At 41.4% G+C, this 19,742-nt stretch overlaps 1 protein-coding gene across 4 annotated transcripts in view; it reads right to left on the bottom strand.

Moving 5' to 3' along the window:
* Positions 1-19,742, bottom strand: part of sema5a (sema domain, seven thrombospondin repeats (type 1 and type 1-like), transmembrane domain (TM) and short cytoplasmic domain, (semaphorin) 5A) — a 121,744-nt gene that overhangs the window by 21,590 nt on the left and 80,412 nt on the right. For all 4 annotated transcript variants that reach the window (XR_004575098.1, XM_034289437.1, XM_034289438.1 and 1 more), the window contains exons 13-15: positions 14,243-14,424; positions 13,770-13,913; positions 8,585-8,732 (exon numbers count right to left, since the gene is read on the bottom strand). Coding sequence is in view for 3 of the 4 variants with exons in the window: in XM_034289437.1 (XP_034145328.1) it covers positions 8,585-8,732; positions 13,770-13,913; positions 14,243-14,424 (474 nt within the window). In the remaining variant the exon portion in view is untranslated. The remainder of the gene's footprint in view (positions 1-8,584; positions 8,733-13,769; positions 13,914-14,242; positions 14,425-19,742) is intronic.

Raw genomic sequence — 19,742 nt, 5'->3', positions numbered from 1 at the left:
TCTGGGCTTAGATGCGGCTGTGACACTGTACGTTTCCATATCCTCCTCTTGGTCTCTCTATCACCCTCTTGAAAATGTCTATCCTCCGTCTCGCTTTCTTTCTCTCTTCCTATCTCTATCACTTCCTCTTTATCTCTCCTTCCTCTCGCTCCCCTCCCCCTCTCTCCACACCCCCCCCCCACCCCCCCACTCGGCTTGGGCCCAAGGTTAAACACAGTGGGAGGATCTAGATTGGGTTACGTTAGGGGATGATGAATGAGTGTGTCATCCCCATCTCCTTGCTGACTTCACACTGCCTAGCTTAGTAATCATCAGCCTACCACACATTAATATTAAAAACCATCAAACATCAGCAGGGCCCAGCCAGCCCAGCCATAACAAATTGCCTCTGTCTCCAATTGGACTTTCTCCTCCTCAGTAATGTCTCACCAATATTCAACATCAACCGATAACAGGTGCCTGAAACCTACACTGAAAAAAGAAAGAAATAGTACTTCTGCCGCTGCCTTGCAGATCCGCTCGCGGCCAAGGCGCTTCCACCCTGGCTACAGTAACAGTGATTTGGGTCCGCGGAAGGGCAGTGCAAATTCACTCCAAAGGTTATGAATTACACGGTTGTCAATATCTTCTGTAGCCACAAACTCATAAACCCCACAAGAGTCCAACTTAGTCTTAAAATGTAATTTTATACCTAACCCAAACCTTAAAGCTGACGGTAAACCTCTTGCCAATAACCCTAACCTTGAATTAAGACACACAACGTGGGTTTCCAATTAGGTACCCTTTTTGTTGTGGAATATTACCAGTGGCAATAGAATCTCAGTTTCGGCGTTTAGAATCGAGTGAAAATGGAATTACAGGGTGCAATGGGGGGGACATCTCTCTCCATGTACAAACTAATAATCAACCTGCAATAGTAAACAATAAGGGGCTGTTTGTTGTTGTGAGTTTTTCCCAAACAGTGCTGAATATTTAATGTGTTTGTGTGTGTGTGTGTCGAGAGCTAAGAAGATAATGAATGAGTTTACATGAAAACTTTTCACTTACAGGAAATATGCATGGATTCATGTGCTTATTCAGTATCCATGAAAAGGCAGTGGGTTTTGAGTTGTAAGAGGTGGACTGTTATCTGAACTATTTCTTCTGGCCAATTATTTTATTTCTGTTTGAAAACATTGTTTGTTTAGTGGCTGTTCTGACCTGAACTGTGCTTTCAGGATTAACCTTTATACTACAGAAGAAATGCATTTGTTGACATGTACTCTAACTTAAGGGTGTGACACAGCATAAATATAATTTGCCCTAAAAATGTTTTAAAAGTTTTACAACAACTTTTGAATAATGTATTAGAAATAGACAGTGGGCCATGGAATAAAAAATACATGCGCAAAGCTCTAAAAAGACAAAATCCTCCACATACAAAAACAAAGATAACAAATAACTCACTGTCTTCTTTATATAAACATTGTTTCAAGTTCTGTGTTTGAATAGAATACATTTCCAGTCAATTTTGGTGAGGGTTACTCTACCCATGTTTAGAGAAAGGAGTAACTGAAGATGATTTATTGATTTATGGTTTATTTTCTAGATCTAACCACTAGATGGTTTTGTTCCTGTTGTTAGGTGAACAATCTTTCAATTATATTATTTGAAAATGAAACCGCCAAATAACAATGATTTGTACAGTATATGTTGAATGTCATTGTTAATTTCATAAAAGTGTTAAGAAAACTTTTCGTCTACAACCTTCTTTCCTTGTAAAAATTATCTGTGATAATAAAAACAGTGACTATTTTTATTTTTTATTTAACAAAAAAGACAAATGTTAGTGATGGCCATTGAAATTGGCCCTTTTTTCCTGTTTACATACATCATTTCCTGTAGTGCATCTTTGCTATTATTTGAAGCACACTGTCTGTTGGTCAATTACCTTGCTGAACCCTCCCAATTAGTTAGACTTATGGTTCTGGTTAGCTCCTAGTTGTAAGTTAGATAAATAAAACGATTAGTCAACTTAAAAGGATAGTGTAGTGTAACGTTAATGTTGTCACTAGTCAACACAACATTTTCAATGTGAGCAAATCAGCTATCTAGCCTTCTAACAATAATGAAAATGTTAGCTTTATACAGCTACTTCACGTGTGGCTAAACACACATTGCCATGTGCCAATGTGCATATGTTCTTAGCTCTACCTGTCCTTCTACTATAGTGGATAGCGATGTCAGTATGTTGTGGCAGGTCTGATTTGCACCACATTCTCTTCCTCAAAACAGTGCTGTAGTTAGTTTGCCATAGTTGCTATTTGGTTAAAATGATTGTACAGGAAGTCATATGGGATCGTTTGTGTTTGGTTCTAAAGTCCATGAAGTCATATAATTTTATCATGTCTTGACTTGTGCGCTTAGAAAGGCCAGAGGCATTTCACCAAAAATCACACTCACAGAGGCAAATACTGGCAAACCTTTAAAAATACTTGTGCTGTCCAGTAAGCAATCTCTGAAACAGTAAGCATTTGTGTTTGGCGTATCTGATTCCACCTTGTTCTCCACAACCACAGCATCGGCCTATTAGATAACCTGACTTATGATGTAGGTTATCAGAAACTGCTGGTCAAACTGCTTCAGAACATTTTTTTAATTTATTTTTTAAGAGAATAAGCAACACACGGTGTATTCTCAACCAACAGCAATGTTAAACTAATGAGGCTTTAAACTCCATTCTGATTGTGTGTGGGAAGCCTGAAAGTGCTAATAAAACAACTTAAATGGGGGAAAAAAAAAGGAATCATTGCCCTGTCTCCTCTACCGCCCCTGCAACACACATCCATATGCTCACCAATATCTCTATTCCACCCCCCAAAAAATGAAAGGGAAATGAAAACACAGCAGAAATCATCGGAACGTGTCGAGTGGCATGTGGACAGCTAAATTGTATTCAATTAGCGAGTCATTCCTGCTGTATTCCCCTGCTGGGACCATTCATATGAATTAAGGACAGGGAGAGAGCAGAACCAAGGAGGGGACGGGTTGTGCTGAGATGCATTATAATTCACAACCCCACTAACAGACAGCTGCCCAGAGGCTGCTAATGAAATGATATGTGCCCCAGCCAGCACTGAGTTTGGCTGAGGGTATAGAAATGTTTGATATGATCGTTACTGCTTCAGACACACCAAAGCTTTCTGTCCAGCACAGATGTGCGTGTGTGTGTGTGTGTATGTGTAACCGTGTATGTTCTGAACAAATGTGTCTATGTGTATGGGTTGAACTCTATAGGTATGGACGTGTGTCTGTGTGTGCTTGACTCAATAGTGTGGGTGTGTGTGTGTGTGTGTGTGTGAGTTTGCACCTGAGTGATGGACTCCAGCGTCTCCTGTCTCATTTGTTCTCCATCCCAGACTCAGCTGCCTATTATTCTGTGTGTCGCAAGACGCGAGAGAGGGGGATGAGGGAAGGGTATGTGGGATGATGGATGACAGAATGGGATGAGGGATGATCGATGACAGAAGGTGATGGGGGTGTTAGGGGGCCTTGAGAAAGCATTACCTAAACCCTAAGCTTCTCTTTCCGTTTTTCCATTGATGTGTCTGTCACAGGGGTGTGTGTGTGTGAAGGGACGCGGGCGGGGCAAGCGCGGCACGCGCACGTTACCGAATGTGCGTGTTTGTGTCTGCCTCTGTTCCTTAGACGCCTAACAGTGTTGTATTAGCCAGCCCCGTCAGCTGCTAATCCAGCTATCCCCTGGTGTCAGAATGGGAAACAGGTGGAAGACGCAGGGCTCTGTTTTAACGAATCAACCAAGAATGATGGGCGAAGTGTTGGCGTTGGCGCAGGAGGGATGGGGTTTTGATGAATAACTGCTCACACACAAGAGTTTCTCTGTGAAAAACAAGAGTTTTGGCTAGACTAGCATCAACAACAACTAAAATGTTTAAACCTCTGTGGTAACATGCTTGCCTTTCGCAAAGCATATTGCCCACCAATCCCTGCAGGACGATTTAGGTGAAGGTATAGCTTTCACTCTCACTGCTTTTCCTTCCTTGGACCACTTTTGATAGGTACGGACCACTGCAGACCGGGAACACCCCACAAGGGCTGCAGTTTTGGAGATGCTCTGACCCAGTTGTCAAGCCATCACAATTTCGCCCTTGTCATAGTCACTCAGATCCTTACACTTGCCCATTTTTCTACTTCTAACACATCAACTCTGAGGACAGAATGTTCACTTGCTGCCTAATATATCCCACCCATAACGAGATTATCAGTGTTATTCACTTCCCCTGTGCTTGGTCATAATGTTATGGCTGATCGTTGTAAGTTGATGAATTACAGTTAGAAACAACTTTGACCATTACCAAATTCTATATGATAGCTATACAACCAACTTTCAGTGCCTCAGATTTAATACATTATTTTTGTTATCAATCTACAATACTCCATAATGACAAAACGCAAACATGTTTTTAGAAATTTGTGCCAATTTATTGAAATATCTCATGTAAATGTAGAATTCAGATTCTTTGCCATGGCACTCCTTTGGTCATGATTGAGGTCTCTAATACTTGATTGGTGTCCACCTGTGGCAAATTCAACTGATTGGACCTGATTGTCTCTACAATGCATGTCAGAAAATAATCCAAGCCTAGAAGTCCAAGGAACTCTCTGTAGACCTCCAAGATAGATCTTATAGAAGAAAACCAGATCTAAAACGAGGGGCAAAGATTAATAAAAGTCACAGCCAAGATAACGCTGGAATGGCTTCAAGACATGTCCCAGAGTGGCCCAGTCCAAGCCCGGACTTGAACTCGATGGAACATCTGTGGGAAGAGTTGAAGATCGCACAGTTCATAACAGACTGCACACTCCCCATCCAATCTGATAGAGCATGCAAGGATTTACAAGGAAAAATGTATACCATAAAAAATATATTGCTAACAGCGCGGATTACGTTTTTTAATGACTCACCGCAAAGATTATTCCTCTCCAGCCTGAGTGCAATTGAGTAGATACAAGACAAATGAACAATCTCCATGTGACAGTGTTAAAATTGCAGAGAGCTTCAACGGGTTGGTTTCAACAAGTTGATATTGCCAACAGATGTGTCAGACACGATGGTGCTCCCTTAACGCTACCCGAAAATAGGCCTGCAGTCTCACCACATTGGTTATATTTATCACACAATATTTACCACAAACCCAAAGATAATAAAGCCCAGATCATTAAGCCAGACAGGTTGGAGTTGGATCTTTGTACATCGATCAGTAGGTAGTGATGGGGGGAAAGAACCTAAGACTTCCTTTGTTCCAGGAAGTCTCTGTCCTGCTGTCTTCCCAGTGATGTCTCTACAGCGAGAAACAGATGCCAGCCCCCATTATCAATTCATGTCTGACAAACACCTGCAGCAGATCACTGCTAGACACACGCTGTGGTGAAAACACACACAGCTAGGTTTAACTGTGTTACCGATGGTTACGGCTGAAGAACGTCAAGAAAATACAATAACTGTCATAGACAAAAAAAGCAGCTGACTGAAGATAAATGGCTGGTCAGCATGCTATGCTGATACCATTTGGCACCCTAGCTGGGTCCTTTGTGTTTTGTTGTTACTCGTGCAGCTAGCTAGCAAACACCAGCTAATGAGCTGGTAAACACTGACTAGCTGGTACACATTCAAAATGTAATCACGGTAACCGCGGTCATCTAGCCAATAACTGTCATTCACAAGTCTATCAAAGTAATAGCCCTACACATGCAAGCACACTCACACACACACACACACACACACACATATATGCTTGTTTCACTATTACTGGGGACTATCACCATTAATAACCCCAAAATTAACCACAAGCCTGAAAAAAGGAGGAGTGGCAAAATGTCCTCACTAGTCATGATCTACTATGGGTTAGTATAATAGTATACATAAATACATACACCTACAGGGAGAAAGACTAACACACACCCACAGATACACACAGACTGGGACAAGCCCAAAAACACACAGACAGCCTCAATGTTGGACAAGCTTCCGCAGTCTTAGACACACACACAGAGTTCTAGCGTTGTCAGGACGCTGCGGGAGGGCTAAACTAACTATCTCCTGTGATACAACAGAGGCGGAGGTGTATATGTGCCTGTCTGTCTTCATTAAAAGCAGTCTCTAGTATCCTGGGGAAAGAGAACAGACAGATGGCTCATAAAAACATCCCTCTTCCCGGTTTTAGCTTTCTGGCTCTGGCTGAAATAAATACTGTATCCTCACATCATCCGCCATCTTTTCATGGTGTGTAGAAAAAGCGTTGGGGTGTTACGCAAAGACGTGTTGATTTGCCTGGAAAGTTTTTACAACTTGTGGTCGACATTAGCCATAATGGGAGCAATGATAAAACTGTTAGGAGTAATAAAGCTTATGGTAGCTTTAAAATTCCTTAAAACTCCTGCTCTATGTGGTTTGAGGCTTAAAGTGTGCATGTGTTCATTACTGACAAAGACAAATGTGTGTGATATAGACAAATAATAAGGGAGGTAACATTAGACATGGACTTCTCTTCCCTCTTTCTCTCCTCTGTGATTTGTTACTTCCTGCTCTGTAATCTGTTGTTGGCTGTGCTTGGACTGACCCCAGTAAAAATACTACTTGCCCTGCTACTAAACCTAATCCCAAACTGGAAACACACCTTATCCTCCAGCACACAGTGTTCACGTCTTGGAATGGCGTTACGATGGGTGATCTCCAAACCACACACAGGTAGACAGACAGACAGGGACAAACTCAGTTCTCCTCTGGGAATGGAGTAGCATTCCCAAGATGCTTTTGTTGTTATAATGGCAGTACAGTATTAACACTTCGGGGCAATGAACCTTTGCAGCTCCTCTATATACAGTATCTGTGGGTGGCCGGGTCATTTTCTCAGTTGTTTTATGGGGTCTTCCATGCTTCGTTAGTACTGGCCTCCTACGTTGTGGCTGGCCAGCTGTCTGTGTTCCTACAGGGCTCAGAACATCATCACAGGCAGTACCTCACTACTCCACTGTGGGTTGCCAGTCACTCCTTCTTGGCTGCTGTGAGATGGGTGGAAGTGGACAGTGTTTTCAGCTTGGCTGCTGTGAGATGGGTGGAAGTGGACAGTGTTTTCAGCTTGGCTGCTGTGAGATGGGTGGAAGTGGACAGTGTATTCAGATTGGCTGCTGTGAGATGGGTGGAAGTGGACAGTGTATTAAGCCTGGCTGCTGTGAGATGGGTTGAAGTGGACAGTGTATTCAGCTTGGCTGTGCTTGATCCTAGGACACGAGTCCATGACCACCTTCCAAAAATGTCTTAAACCATCCCTGAGAAACATAATAATTTGCCTTGAACTAACCAAGCACTTAACTTTTTACTACTTTACTGAGCTAAAATGTACTATGACAGAGTTGTGTGGTTGTCCCGCATAGCAGTCTTAAAATGCACTATCCTCTGAAGTCTCTGCTAAATGACTCATATGCAGTGTAAATGTATCATTCCATTATACGCTATTAACAGCCCCTTATGTGGTTTGCTGGAGCGCCAGTTATGTACTGTACACGTAGTTCTGAAAGGGGTTAACCGTGCACAGGACCACATTTGTAAAATGCATTTATCTAACCGTTTAACCAATGCACCAACCAGCATGCTAACATTCCATAAACGTCTCTGCGCTCAGTAAATGACGCTCTCACACCCATGAAACCGTCAGCGTCTCACTCCGACCCCCTTTCACCACTTCCAGCCCACCAAAAGACCCTCGAGGAATCCAAGTCATGCGCATTATGTGGGATCCTTTACCAGGAAAAGAGTGGATGAGTGTGCCTGAGAATAGCCTCCAAATAACATGACAGCCTCGTCATCGCCTCTACAGCCAACAGAACCTGACTGCGGCTGACACGCCTCTTGTGGCGGTGCATCATTCCTGCATCACCCAGAATGCATCATGCAGCGCTAGGAGACACCATACTGCATCATCTAATAAATGCCGGCAGAAATATGGCACGAATACATCGCTGTATCTTCCCACTCTCTGACTAAACATGCACTATGTACATATTTATATGCAGGACATAACGTGTGTTAAACTGAGAGTCAGAAGATACTGCGAGGCCCTATATCGGATCATTAAGTGTGATGACAGCATAGATAGCCCTGGTAATGTATCTGCTGTTATTAAGAGCCTGCAAAGAGCCACAGCCAATAATAAAAACTGGGGGATGTTGGAGAGGATGACACTAAGTTCAGTATTGCAATTTAAACAGTTAAGAAGTTCAAGGCCAGTCTGCATTAAAAGTAGATGTCAGACCTATCGTCTCTCCCAGGGAGAAAAAATAATTGGAACGACGTCCTTTCAATGCCTTTTCAACCAGAACAACTTTTTCTCAATGTCTTTTCAACCACAAAAGACCTATTTTCTATTTCTTTTCAACCACAAAGATGTCTATTCAATATCTGGCGCTCAAAGAGGTGTGTGTGTGTTAAAACATTAGGGCTTAGGTACATGGTTAGTGTTTAGGGTCAGACATCTACTTTTTGGCATTTAGTGTCAGGGTCTCTGGGTGTGTTTGTGTGACATACCTGGGCACACCCTGGGCACTCGTTGCCGTTCTCGCAGGTCCTGCGACGTGACTGGATGCCTCCACCGCAGGGCACCGTGCAGCGCTCCCAAGCTGACCAGGCCGACCAGTACACGTGTGGGGGGCAGGGTAAGTGCTCGTTACAATACCTGGGCAGGTGTGACGACAACAGAGGATGAGGATGTGTGTGTGTGTGTGTTTGGGTGAATAACACAGAAGGCCATGGAAGTGTGTTGAGAGAGGAGTGATACAATCGTCATTACTTTACATCCCAACATGTCCTCTACGTCGCTATAATGGTGGGTTGTAATTTAGTGGTCTCTTTGGCATGATACACTGAGCTCCAATTCCAAAAGAGCGGCACTGGGATTCTAAAAACGTTTTCATATTTTAGACCACAAGCAAAGTCAATACACAAATAGCTTCTAAGGAGAATTGTGGGATATCGCTGCCACGAGACAAGAGTAGCAATCTATGAAGGCTCCCATTAAAAGAAACACATTCTAACTAAAAGAAATATAGCGCTTTTATGTTACCATCGATGAAAGACAATTGCACCACACCGAAAATTGGCATCCCAAAGTCAGTAAACACTCTACATGAGCTCGGAGTGTGAATTTCCCCTGAAACTGATCCGTTCACATGCATGTAATGTGGCTCAATGAAAGCTGAATCTAGAGGATTAGATGCGTATTTCAAAAATGTTAATAGTTCTGCCTTTGAAAAAGCCACACGCTTATGAAACGAGTCCAATTACAAATGTACTAGACTGGATTACTCAATGGTTCCATTCTTCATTACTGATGTTTATTATCCAATAACATGATGCAATTGATAGTCTCTTAAGGGCCCATATAATTTATTTTAGAAGTTTTACACAAACTACAAAAAAAACCTTAAGCTACCTCAGAAACAGTGATAACTCACTCTGTTGGCTGAAGCATTAAAAAAACTGTCTGAAGTTGAGAAATTTGTGGTGACTCACAATGTTCTCCATATTTTTCCTGAGATTTCACTCTGAGAGAAAGAAATATGCAGATACAGATTAGCCGGTAAAAGTTGACAGAGGACACCATTTTTTCTTTTTACATAAACGACCTGCGATCAATTTGTGTTAGCTGCCCTGCTCAGGGACAAAACAACAGATTTTACACCTTGTCAGCTTGATGATTCACTCTAGCAACCTTTTGCTTACTGGTCAGATGGTCTAACCACAAGGTTACCTACTTTTGGAGAGCATTACATAGTTTGGATAGGAAAGAGAGTGGCTTAGAGAGAATGAGAGATGAAGAAAGATAGAGTATGAGAAATACTGTCCAACGAAATGCTTCATTGCAGCTTCCCTCTCAACAATACAACATAAATTGAGATGAGATGAAGAGATGTAGAGACAAATGAAATGAGGTAGGTGAGAATGAAGAGAGGTAGAGACAAATGAAATGAGGTAGGTGCAAATGAAGAGAGGTAGAGACAAAAGAAGAGAAGAGACAGAAATGAAGAGAGGCAGATAGAGATATTAAGAAAGATGGATACAAAGAGAATAAGCAAAACAAGAGGACGAGGGAGACTGAAAGATAGAGAGCAGAGGAAGGGAAGCTCTGAGTGCAGGAAACAACCTAATGAGAGATAAAGAGGGCAGGAATGATAGAGAAAGGAACAAATAGAGAATGGGTGAAAATGGGATAAAATGCGTATGGTAGTGATAGCATCATTGATCTGGGTCTCCCTGCCGAGCCTCAGAATGGAGGAGACAGACCCAAGCAAGATCCATAGTAAATAGATTTAGAGCTTCACTAAACTCCTCGTCAATCCGGCCGTGCAAATTGTTCTGCCCCCAGATTAGATTAGCCTTTGTTTAAACGTCGTCCTCCACCCCCAGTAAAACTGGGCAGAAAGTCAAGAAGAAAATGATGCTAATTACTGGGCCATAGGAGCTGAGTAAGCAGGAGGGTACAGAGGGGCATGTGCTGACTGGGATACTAGCATAAGGTACATAAACCTAAGCATTAGCCAGCCAGACTTCGGCCAATGGCGTTTTGTGGTATAGCGGTGTACGTTTGCTTTGCTTTTATGAGTGTTTCTCTTCTTACAGGAGACAACCTCAGCTAAACGTCTGGAGAGCCCCGGGCCAGGTACTCAGACAGTTGGGCATGAAAACGCATACCGTTTTATCATAGATATGTGTTTGGCACATGTCTCTGTTATGTGTGTTGCATTCAGGGTTGGATAGGACAAAGGTGTAATGAGTAATGTAACTGTTGTATTACTCACACTCTGTGACATGACCCAATTACCTGCAGTCACTTTTATATTATTTTAAAATGCGAAGTAATTAAAAGACAAAGAAGCATCATCAATTGAACACCATCAAACAGGATAACTAAATGTAACATCTGAAATAGCCGGCAATAAATACATTAAATCCTTTACCGTATGGCTTATGGACGTTTCCAAAGCATTGCTTTCTATTTCAATACAATAATATGATTGAATGTATCAACTCAGTTGTTGGAGGACCATCTCCATGGAGGACCATTAGCCCTTAAATATTGCTGAAAACTGCTGCACGGGACCAGGGTTTGAATTCCACTCGTGGATTAGGCCAGGGGTCTTCCAGAGGGTGCTGCCATTGGCCAGCGGTGTCTGGGTTTTCAGGGTTGGTAATGGAATATGCTCTAGAGTGTACATAGGGTGGCTTGGGCGTCTGTGAGCTTAATTAAGCCCAGAATGTGTGTTCTTTCCAGCAGGTAGGGATCTGGTCTGGACTTGGTTTTTCCCAAGGAGCTCGATAAGAACCAGAACAGCATCGAACGTGCTTTGAACGACATATGTCTCGACAGTGACAGTGTCCCAAATGCACTGGGAGTTGTTGTGATGAAGCAGTGCCTTAATTAAAAATAAATGCAGCTCTCACGAAATGGCTCTCGTTTGGCTGATTGGCCAAACGTTCCCATTTTTGTTCATGAGGCTTTGGAAATCTTAACATATAAGCTTCTGTCTATTATTAAATGTGTCAGATCATAATGTGACAAAACAATATTGAATGAGCCCAAATAAGAATGACCATTAAAAGCCCATGGATGTGCAGGTCTCCATGGTTTGCAAACATTTTTAGACAAATACATTTCCCTGGACACCCAGCACGTAGCTGTTAAAAGACAACAAAATCTCCCGACATGCAAAATATAAACACAGGTACAAAAACAGACTTATTAGCCTGCAATTATTAGGGCCATCTGGGACGGATTTCCACAACGTGAGATACAGAAATAAACAGTGATTTATACCTGTCTCGTTAGCTTAATGTCAGTGCTGTCAGCAGCCAAAATGAACAGAGGATGTCACTTCTCTGGAGTCCAAAGGAAGATAATCACATAGCCAAATTGTATCCAGTGCAGCAGTTGTTATACTGTAATATCCTAATTAACTCCATGTAATATTATGCATTTTCATCCCCATTATATTAAAGACAACATGTTACAGGTATCAAAACTCTAAGTTATGAAGCACTAACAGTGTTTTGTAGATAATCATTTATTGGAATACAGAAGGCTTATTTTAGAAACCAGCCCCAACGTGTCACGTGTCAACATTATTTAGAAGTAATCAAGAAGTACTGTTAAATGTTTTCATAGTTATCTGTAATGCTGACGGATTACAGTTAGCGTTTTTTGGAATCATTTGTGCGTAATCTGTTACTCCCCAACCCGGAGTGTATCACATATATTATATAAGAGTAATGTGTGTAAAGTGTAAAGTGGGCCGGTACATCTGAGATGAATCCTTTGGAAAGACACTTAGGTCAGCAGAAACTCCCTGCGCCCCAACGGGAGACCACATCACATATTAGGTCCACTTCACACTTCATCCATCCTGTAAATATCCACTTGCATTTGGATGGAATATAAACATGCCTTTAACAAGTCAAGCCAGTCCGTGTTCATATAGGACAGAAACGAGTGATGATTCGGTAGAGAGTGAGAGCGATAGAGAGGGAACGCTGGAACGGAGTGTGTGCAGAATCAAGAAACACTATTCTTCTTGGACAGACGGACCCACATCCTCCCCGCTAGGAGAGTGATGCTGACACAGCATATTTTATCCATTAAGTCACATCTCCCTCCACAGTGTGAAAAACCACCATGCCCTCTCTAGGCCCCTGATGGATGCTTTATTTTCACAGCTCTACTGTTTACCGCTGGACCGGCCCAAGGTGTTTTATTAGCTGAGCAGGTAGTGTGAAAGCGGCAGAGAGGGTGAGAGTGAGGATGTGAACTCCAGAGAGAGAGTTGGTGGGGTGAGAGAGAGAGAGAGACGCAAGCCTTCAAAAAAGTGAATCTTTTTTCTAGCATGAAGGTTATACTCAATCACCATGGAAACGTTTTCATACTTTTTAAACATATCTCTCACGGTCTTTCTTCCTCTACTCAGGCCACTCTCTCTCCTAATCCCTCTCTCACTATCACCCCTTTATTCTCTGGTGGTCAGACAAAATAGCATTGTGATGTCTGGGGAGACAAGCTGCAGCTTTATATAAAGAATGGAGAAGTTGTCTTGAATTCAACATGCTTCATTACGATGACATAAACAATGCCTAAACTGACATAGAGGAACAAAGTACCCAGACACCCTTAATCTGTCTGAAGATATTCTCCTAATATTATAGTCTTTGTAGTAAAGTTTCAGGTAAAGCCTTTTCCATTCTAGCATCTTGACATTCTCTACCTTCACCGTTTCATGTTTTCTCTCTGTTCCTCGTTATCTTTTCTTTTTCTTCTCTCAATTTCTCAGCAAATATTGTATTTCAGAGGGCAGGTTGCTTAGAAACCTCTCTAAATATCTTGTTGGAGGTGATTATTCCAGACCAAAGCAGCCGAGCCTGGCGTTTAAAAAGAAGGCAGCCCCCCAAGTCTGTGTGGGCCCAGATAATTACCAGGCTCAGAAACATCCCCCTCTCTCTTAATTTACTGTCAGATTCAAAATGAAGCAATTAAAAACAAAGCAAGTTTCTTTCCCAACCAAACGTTTCACATTAGAATGTTTTACTAGCTGGATGAAGAACATAAGATTTACTTACTTAATACTTTTGTGACACACAGGCGCTGGAAATCTGGTCTGGATTTTGTGCTGTATATTATTTTACATGGCTGGGTGTGAGTGTGTACGTGGATGTTGGTAATCTTTACCTCTCCTCTCGGTTCTGCCCAACACAAACGCGTCCTCCGTGCCTCGGGGTGGGGTTGCTGCAGGACCTCTGTCGGACCTGGAAACCGATGCCACAGCTGGTGCTACAGGGAGCCCACAGAGTCCAAGGTGTCCACGCTCCGTTCCTACCGGGGACCGCAGAGTTACACACAAACACACACACATGTTCCTGTCCTTGTGCGGACCTCAAACATTTTGCTCAGCCTATTCAAAAAACCTAGTTTGCCTAACTTAAATCCTCCTTGCGCCTAACCAAAGCCCCAAACTCTATCCTCAACCCCTAAACCTAACATTTACATCTAACTCCAAACCCAATCCCCAACCCTAATTCCATATGCGACCTTAAACCTAAACCTAACACCTAAACTAACTCTTTAGGATGGAAAAAGGGCCTTTGGCTTTCTGCTACAGCCCAGTGACTGCAGGCATTATAGCAGACAGTTGACAGACAGACCTGGAGCAGTTGGAAACCTCCACGTTGAGTCCATGACATGACTGACCACCGCACTGAGGTGCAGGGTTATCACAGGCCCGCGTCCGACACAGACAGGAACCAGTGCTGCCCCCGTCAGTATGGCTACAGGCACCCCAACCCGACCAGGACCCAAACCCTCCATCCACCGTCACATTACGCACCTGAGCACAGTACAGTGGAATTAGAATCAGTACACCTAGAAAGGACACACATGGAACACAATGAGGGAGGGGGGAGAGGGGGGATGGGAAGAGACCAGAGCCCACCCCCCCCCGCCCAATCCAGCAGATTCTGAAAAAAAGCATTGTTGAGAGATGAAACACCAAAGTGATTTAAAAAGAAAGATTTAAGAACAGAAAGAAGTCTGGATGTAGGGCTGCTTTGGGAGTAATGGAAATATAGTGTCTGCCCTCCTCTTATTGTAATTGAACCCAGGCGACAGTCTAAATTGGACCACCTCATTTTGTGAGAGTGAGAGAGAAAGAGAGGCCACACTGCATCGCTTTAACCTACCCTATTAACACCCCTCTTACTAATGAAATAAGTAAGCTAGAATAGATGGATGGACCAAAGAGAGAGATTTTTTCCGTTGTGTCAAAGGGGGCTAGATTAAAGAAATTTTTGAGGAAAATAAGTGAGATGTTTAGATGGTAAGAAACATCACAGCCAGAATCATTTCTCATTTCAGTCTGGAGTATCAGTACACTGCTCTATTGCTGCTCTCAAAAAGTACATTAGAGAAAGTAAAACTGTTTCATTCAAATCTATGTGCTGTAGAGTGAGAATGAATAGGATTCTTCCATTCAATTTTAGTTTCAGTTCAAAAGGTCAATACTAAACTGGCCAAGCTCAAAATAAAATTGAAATTTTTCCCATTGTAACTGATTCCCACAGGTTTTTTTTTTAGTTCAAGCTATTAGCTATACATGGAGACGATTATCCATAGATGCTTTGTGGTAAATATTCCCATCTAGTGACTGCTCAGCATTTTGTCAACATGTGGAGCAGATATTGAATTCCAATCTGTTTCTACTGTTTAATCTTCTTTACATAACAACTTAGTCCTGCTAACAGCTGATTGATGACCCCGTGTCAGAGGGCAGAGAAGATGGTCATTCTAAACTGGAGATTTGACTGGCTAAGGGCCAGTTTGAAATAAATTGTTCAAATTTTGTAGAGGTTTATTAGGTATTAGATATGCAGTAAGGACAATTGCATATCTGGTAAAACAATTTGGGGGCACATTTTAACAAGATTATTATGGATTATGGATTATTGACCCACTGAGCATCTCTGAATATTTACCACAGTTTTAGACCCTGGAACAACAACCCGTGGAAGTCGGCCATTTTACGGAGGAACTGTATCATTCTATGGGAAAGTGTTTGAAAATCTTTTGATTGAAGCTAATCAAAATACCGCAAGATATGGCTTCAAATGGAGCTGTATTTTGGACGTTTGATCATGTAAACAAACACTTTGATTACATCCAATCTAGCCTGAGCCAGCCACTTCATAATCAAAAGAGAAACAAACCAGCTCCTAGCCTGCAACCCTTTGCCATTACAATGAACAGGTTTTAACGGTGCAACAGTAGTCATGTTACGCCCAGAGTCTCTGTAGTATTTATCCAGACAGCTCAGCTTAACTAGACAGCTTAGCTGTCCCACATCATCATTACAAGATAGCGATTGGTGTTTGGGTGCACAAGACAAGTAGAGGGAAGGTGTGTTGTGGGAGATGATTCATTGGTAGATCCTCCAACAGAATCACATGCAGCCACAGGTAATACATTTGAACACCTAAATAATATCCAAAAGAGTGCACTCAAAACACATACCATTGCCAATTAACTCTATATGACCTCTATTTCAAAATATAAATTTAAGCCAAAAAGTATTCATACCCATGCCAAATTTTGAGCAATGGTGAATTTTTATTTGACCAATAGGTTTCTTTTGGCTCGAAATGACATAAACAAGTGACAAAACACGGTAAGATATTGTGCTGGAGATACAAATGAATAATGTAACAAATATTTTAAGAATTTTAAGAAAATGCACGTTTCTAGACCATTGGTCTTGTAATTTAATTTAGCATTCTAATCACCTATAAATTGAAAACAGCTGAACAGCTGTAGTTCTCTAGTCAGTTACTAGTCAACTGCAAGTCATGGCTAAAAACAGAAATAGTTACGTTATTCATTTGTATCTCCAGCACAATGTCTTACCGTGTTTTGTCACTTGTTTATGTCATTTACAGCCAGAAAAAAACCTATTGGTCAAATGAAAATTCACTATAACTCAAAATTTGGCATGGGTATAAATACATTTGGGCTTAACTCTAACTGCTTTCCAAAAAAAATGTAAAGGTTTTTTCAGCCTGCGTTAACATGAGACAATTAAAACCCTATTGTATTTTTTGATATACAATATTATTGTTCTGTGCTAATGAAACCCTAGGCCTAAATAAACAAGACCAAAATAATATAATTTGTAAAATAGCATGTATATAAAATAAATATATTACATGTAAAATGACTACTCAGTGGTAGGAAAGGGTCCTGACTGGGCCTCTAGTGTGAAAAACGAAAGGTAAATACTTCAATTATGGTTTTAGTTTTTCCATTTTCACTGCCTTAGGAGAGCTTCGGTGAACATGGTGACCAACACTTATTTTATTTCAAACCTGAGCAAAAATAAATATTTTGAAACTGAAACAAAAGCATACATTTCCCTATTGTTTCTATTCCTCGTGGAGTCCAGTCAGGCCAACTCACCAGACGGTAGGTGTGACTAGGTTGTTAAGGCATGTGTAACAAGCCGGACAGTCTCTTTTGGTTCTATTTCTATGTTATTATATTAATTTCATTTGAATATCTTTTGCCCCTTGTTATACACTCACCTAAAGGATTATTAGGAACACCATACTAATACTGTGTTTGACCCCCTTTCGCCTTCAGAACTGCCTTAATTCTACAAGGTGCTGAAAGCATTCTTCAGAAATGTTGGCCCATATTGATAGGATAGCATCTTGCAGTTGATGGAGATTTGTGGGATGCATATCCAGGGCACGAAGCTCCCGTTCCACCACATCCCAAAGATGCTTTATTGGGTTGAGATCTGGTGACTGTGGGGGCCATTTCAGTACAGTGAACTCATTGTCATGTTCAAGAAACCAATTTGAAATGATTCAAGCTTTGTGACATGGTGCATTATCCTGCTGGAAGTAGCCATCAGAAGATGGGTACATGGTGGTCATAAAGGGATGGACATAGTCAGAAACAATGCTCAGGTAGGCCGTGGCATTTAAACAATGCCCAATTGGCACTAAGGGGCCTAAAGTGTGCCAAGAAAACATCCCCCACACCATTACACCACCACCCCCAGCCTGCACAGTGGTAACAAGGCATGATGGATCCATGTTCTCATTCTGTTTACGCCAAATTCTGACTCTACCATCTGAATTTCTCAACAGAAATCGAGACTCATCAGACCAGGCAACATTCTTCCAGTCTTCAACTGTCCAATTTTGGTGAGCTCGTGCAAATTGTAGCCTCTTTTTCCTATTTGTAGTGGAGATAAGTGGTACCCGGTGGGGTCTTCTGCTGTTGTGGCCCATCCGCCTCAAGGTTGTGCATGTTGTGGCTTCACAAATGCTTTGCTGCATACCTCGGTTGTAACGAGTGGTTATTTCAGTCAAAGTTGCTCTTCTATCAGCTTGAATCAATCGGCCCATTCTCCTCTGACATCTAGCATCAACAAGGCATTTTCACCCACAGGACTGCCGCATACTGGATGTTTTTCCCTTTTCACACCATTCTTTGTAAACCCTAGAAATGGTTGTGCGTGGAAATCCCAGTAACTGAGCAGATTGTGAAATACTCAGACCGGCCCGTCTGGCACCAACAACCATGCCACGCTCAAAATTGCTTAAATCACCTTTCTTTCCCATTCTGACAATCAGTTTGGAGTTCAGGAGATTGTCTTGACCAGGACCACACCCCTAAATGCATTGAAGCAACTGCCATGTGATTGGTTGATTAGATAATTGCATTCATGAGAAATTGAACAGGTGTTCCTAATAATCCTTTAAGTGAGTGTATCTCTATTTCATTTCCTCCTGCCCCGGTGTTTCTGGTTAGTCACTGTTTTATATGTAACGTTCTAGTCCAGTCACAGTGTTGTTGTTTCCTGTCTTTCGTGTTATTGAAGACATTTTGTGTACATCCACCTCTGTTCCTGTATCCTGCACCCTCCAGAACACGTCACAGCATGTCTCCTGTCAACCCACTCACCATGACACACAAACCACCTTGGAGCAGGTCCTCATCCAAATCTTAAACAAAAAAAACATGTCAAATGTGACTTTATCCCTCCTCTAAGTTCTCATAAAAGCATCTCTCCAGAAATGGAAGTCACTGCTCTCCATTTTCTCTCCTTTTATAGGCAAAGGAGAAGGTGCTGATTGCTGGGTACTTTTGGCTGTTTATTATTAAAAACATGTGCATTGTTAACCTGTTATTCAGATTTGTGGGTTTTACATTCAGTTATTTTTGTTTTTAAGAAAGAATGCTTCAAGGGCGATATCCTGATTTTGCTATCTGAATTAAAGTAACAGCATATTGAAAAGAGCTTTAGTTTGATTACTGCGGGGATACAGTATTGTGGACATTTTCTTATAATACAATGCAAACAATACTCCTTTATATATACTCCTTTTTTAAATACAGAAGGAGTATGTAGACACATATAAATTATATACAAATATATATATTTGATGAATAGATCTATATCTTCACTAATGTGTTTTTGATTTTGAGGTGATTTTGTTTCCAATTCATCTGTCCTATCCCTTTGAAAACTGAAAATGGCAGGGCAGTAAAAAACAAGATTTTCCATTTTGAAAAATAAATGTTTTCAACACTGCAAGGTCAAAATATAGCTGAAATGGTGAGAATTATGGAAAGGCGCCTTTTATTGGAGTGTTGTTTCAAGGGGAAAAAGGATGGAATCCCAAGTATTAGACAGACTATTCATACTAACTCATAGTAAATAATATTCTATATTGCAAAAGATACAAGAATGCATTCAAGTGAAAACTCGTCAGTGGGGCCAACTGTCCATAAATACTCATTTTAGGGGTGTGTAAAATGCTTTGAGTGCACACATGATTAACGTTAAGTAGGACGAAAAGCAACAGCACTACACTTTCTTTTGCCAAAACTCTTTTTTTCTTCTTCATTTAAAAAAAACCTTCCTTTATATGACAATCAAACACATTAAAAAAGTGGGCTATTTGAACCTGTAGAAGAAATCTGGATTTGAATAAATAACTCTTAACCAACGGTAAAAAAGGAAGGGCAGAATTAATGTTTAATGCCTCAAACATCGGCATAAGCTTGAAAAAAAAATTATTGGGATAGTTACTGTTTATGGTGATACTCAATGATTCACCTGGCTAAATAAAGGTTACACAA

This window comes from Esox lucius, chromosome 21, assembly GCF_011004845.1.
Source record: "Esox lucius isolate fEsoLuc1 chromosome 21, fEsoLuc1.pri, whole genome shotgun sequence".
Classification (NCBI taxonomy): Eukaryota; Metazoa; Chordata; class Actinopteri; order Esociformes; family Esocidae; genus Esox; species Esox lucius.
This window is presented reverse-complemented; position numbering and strand designations above follow the sequence as displayed.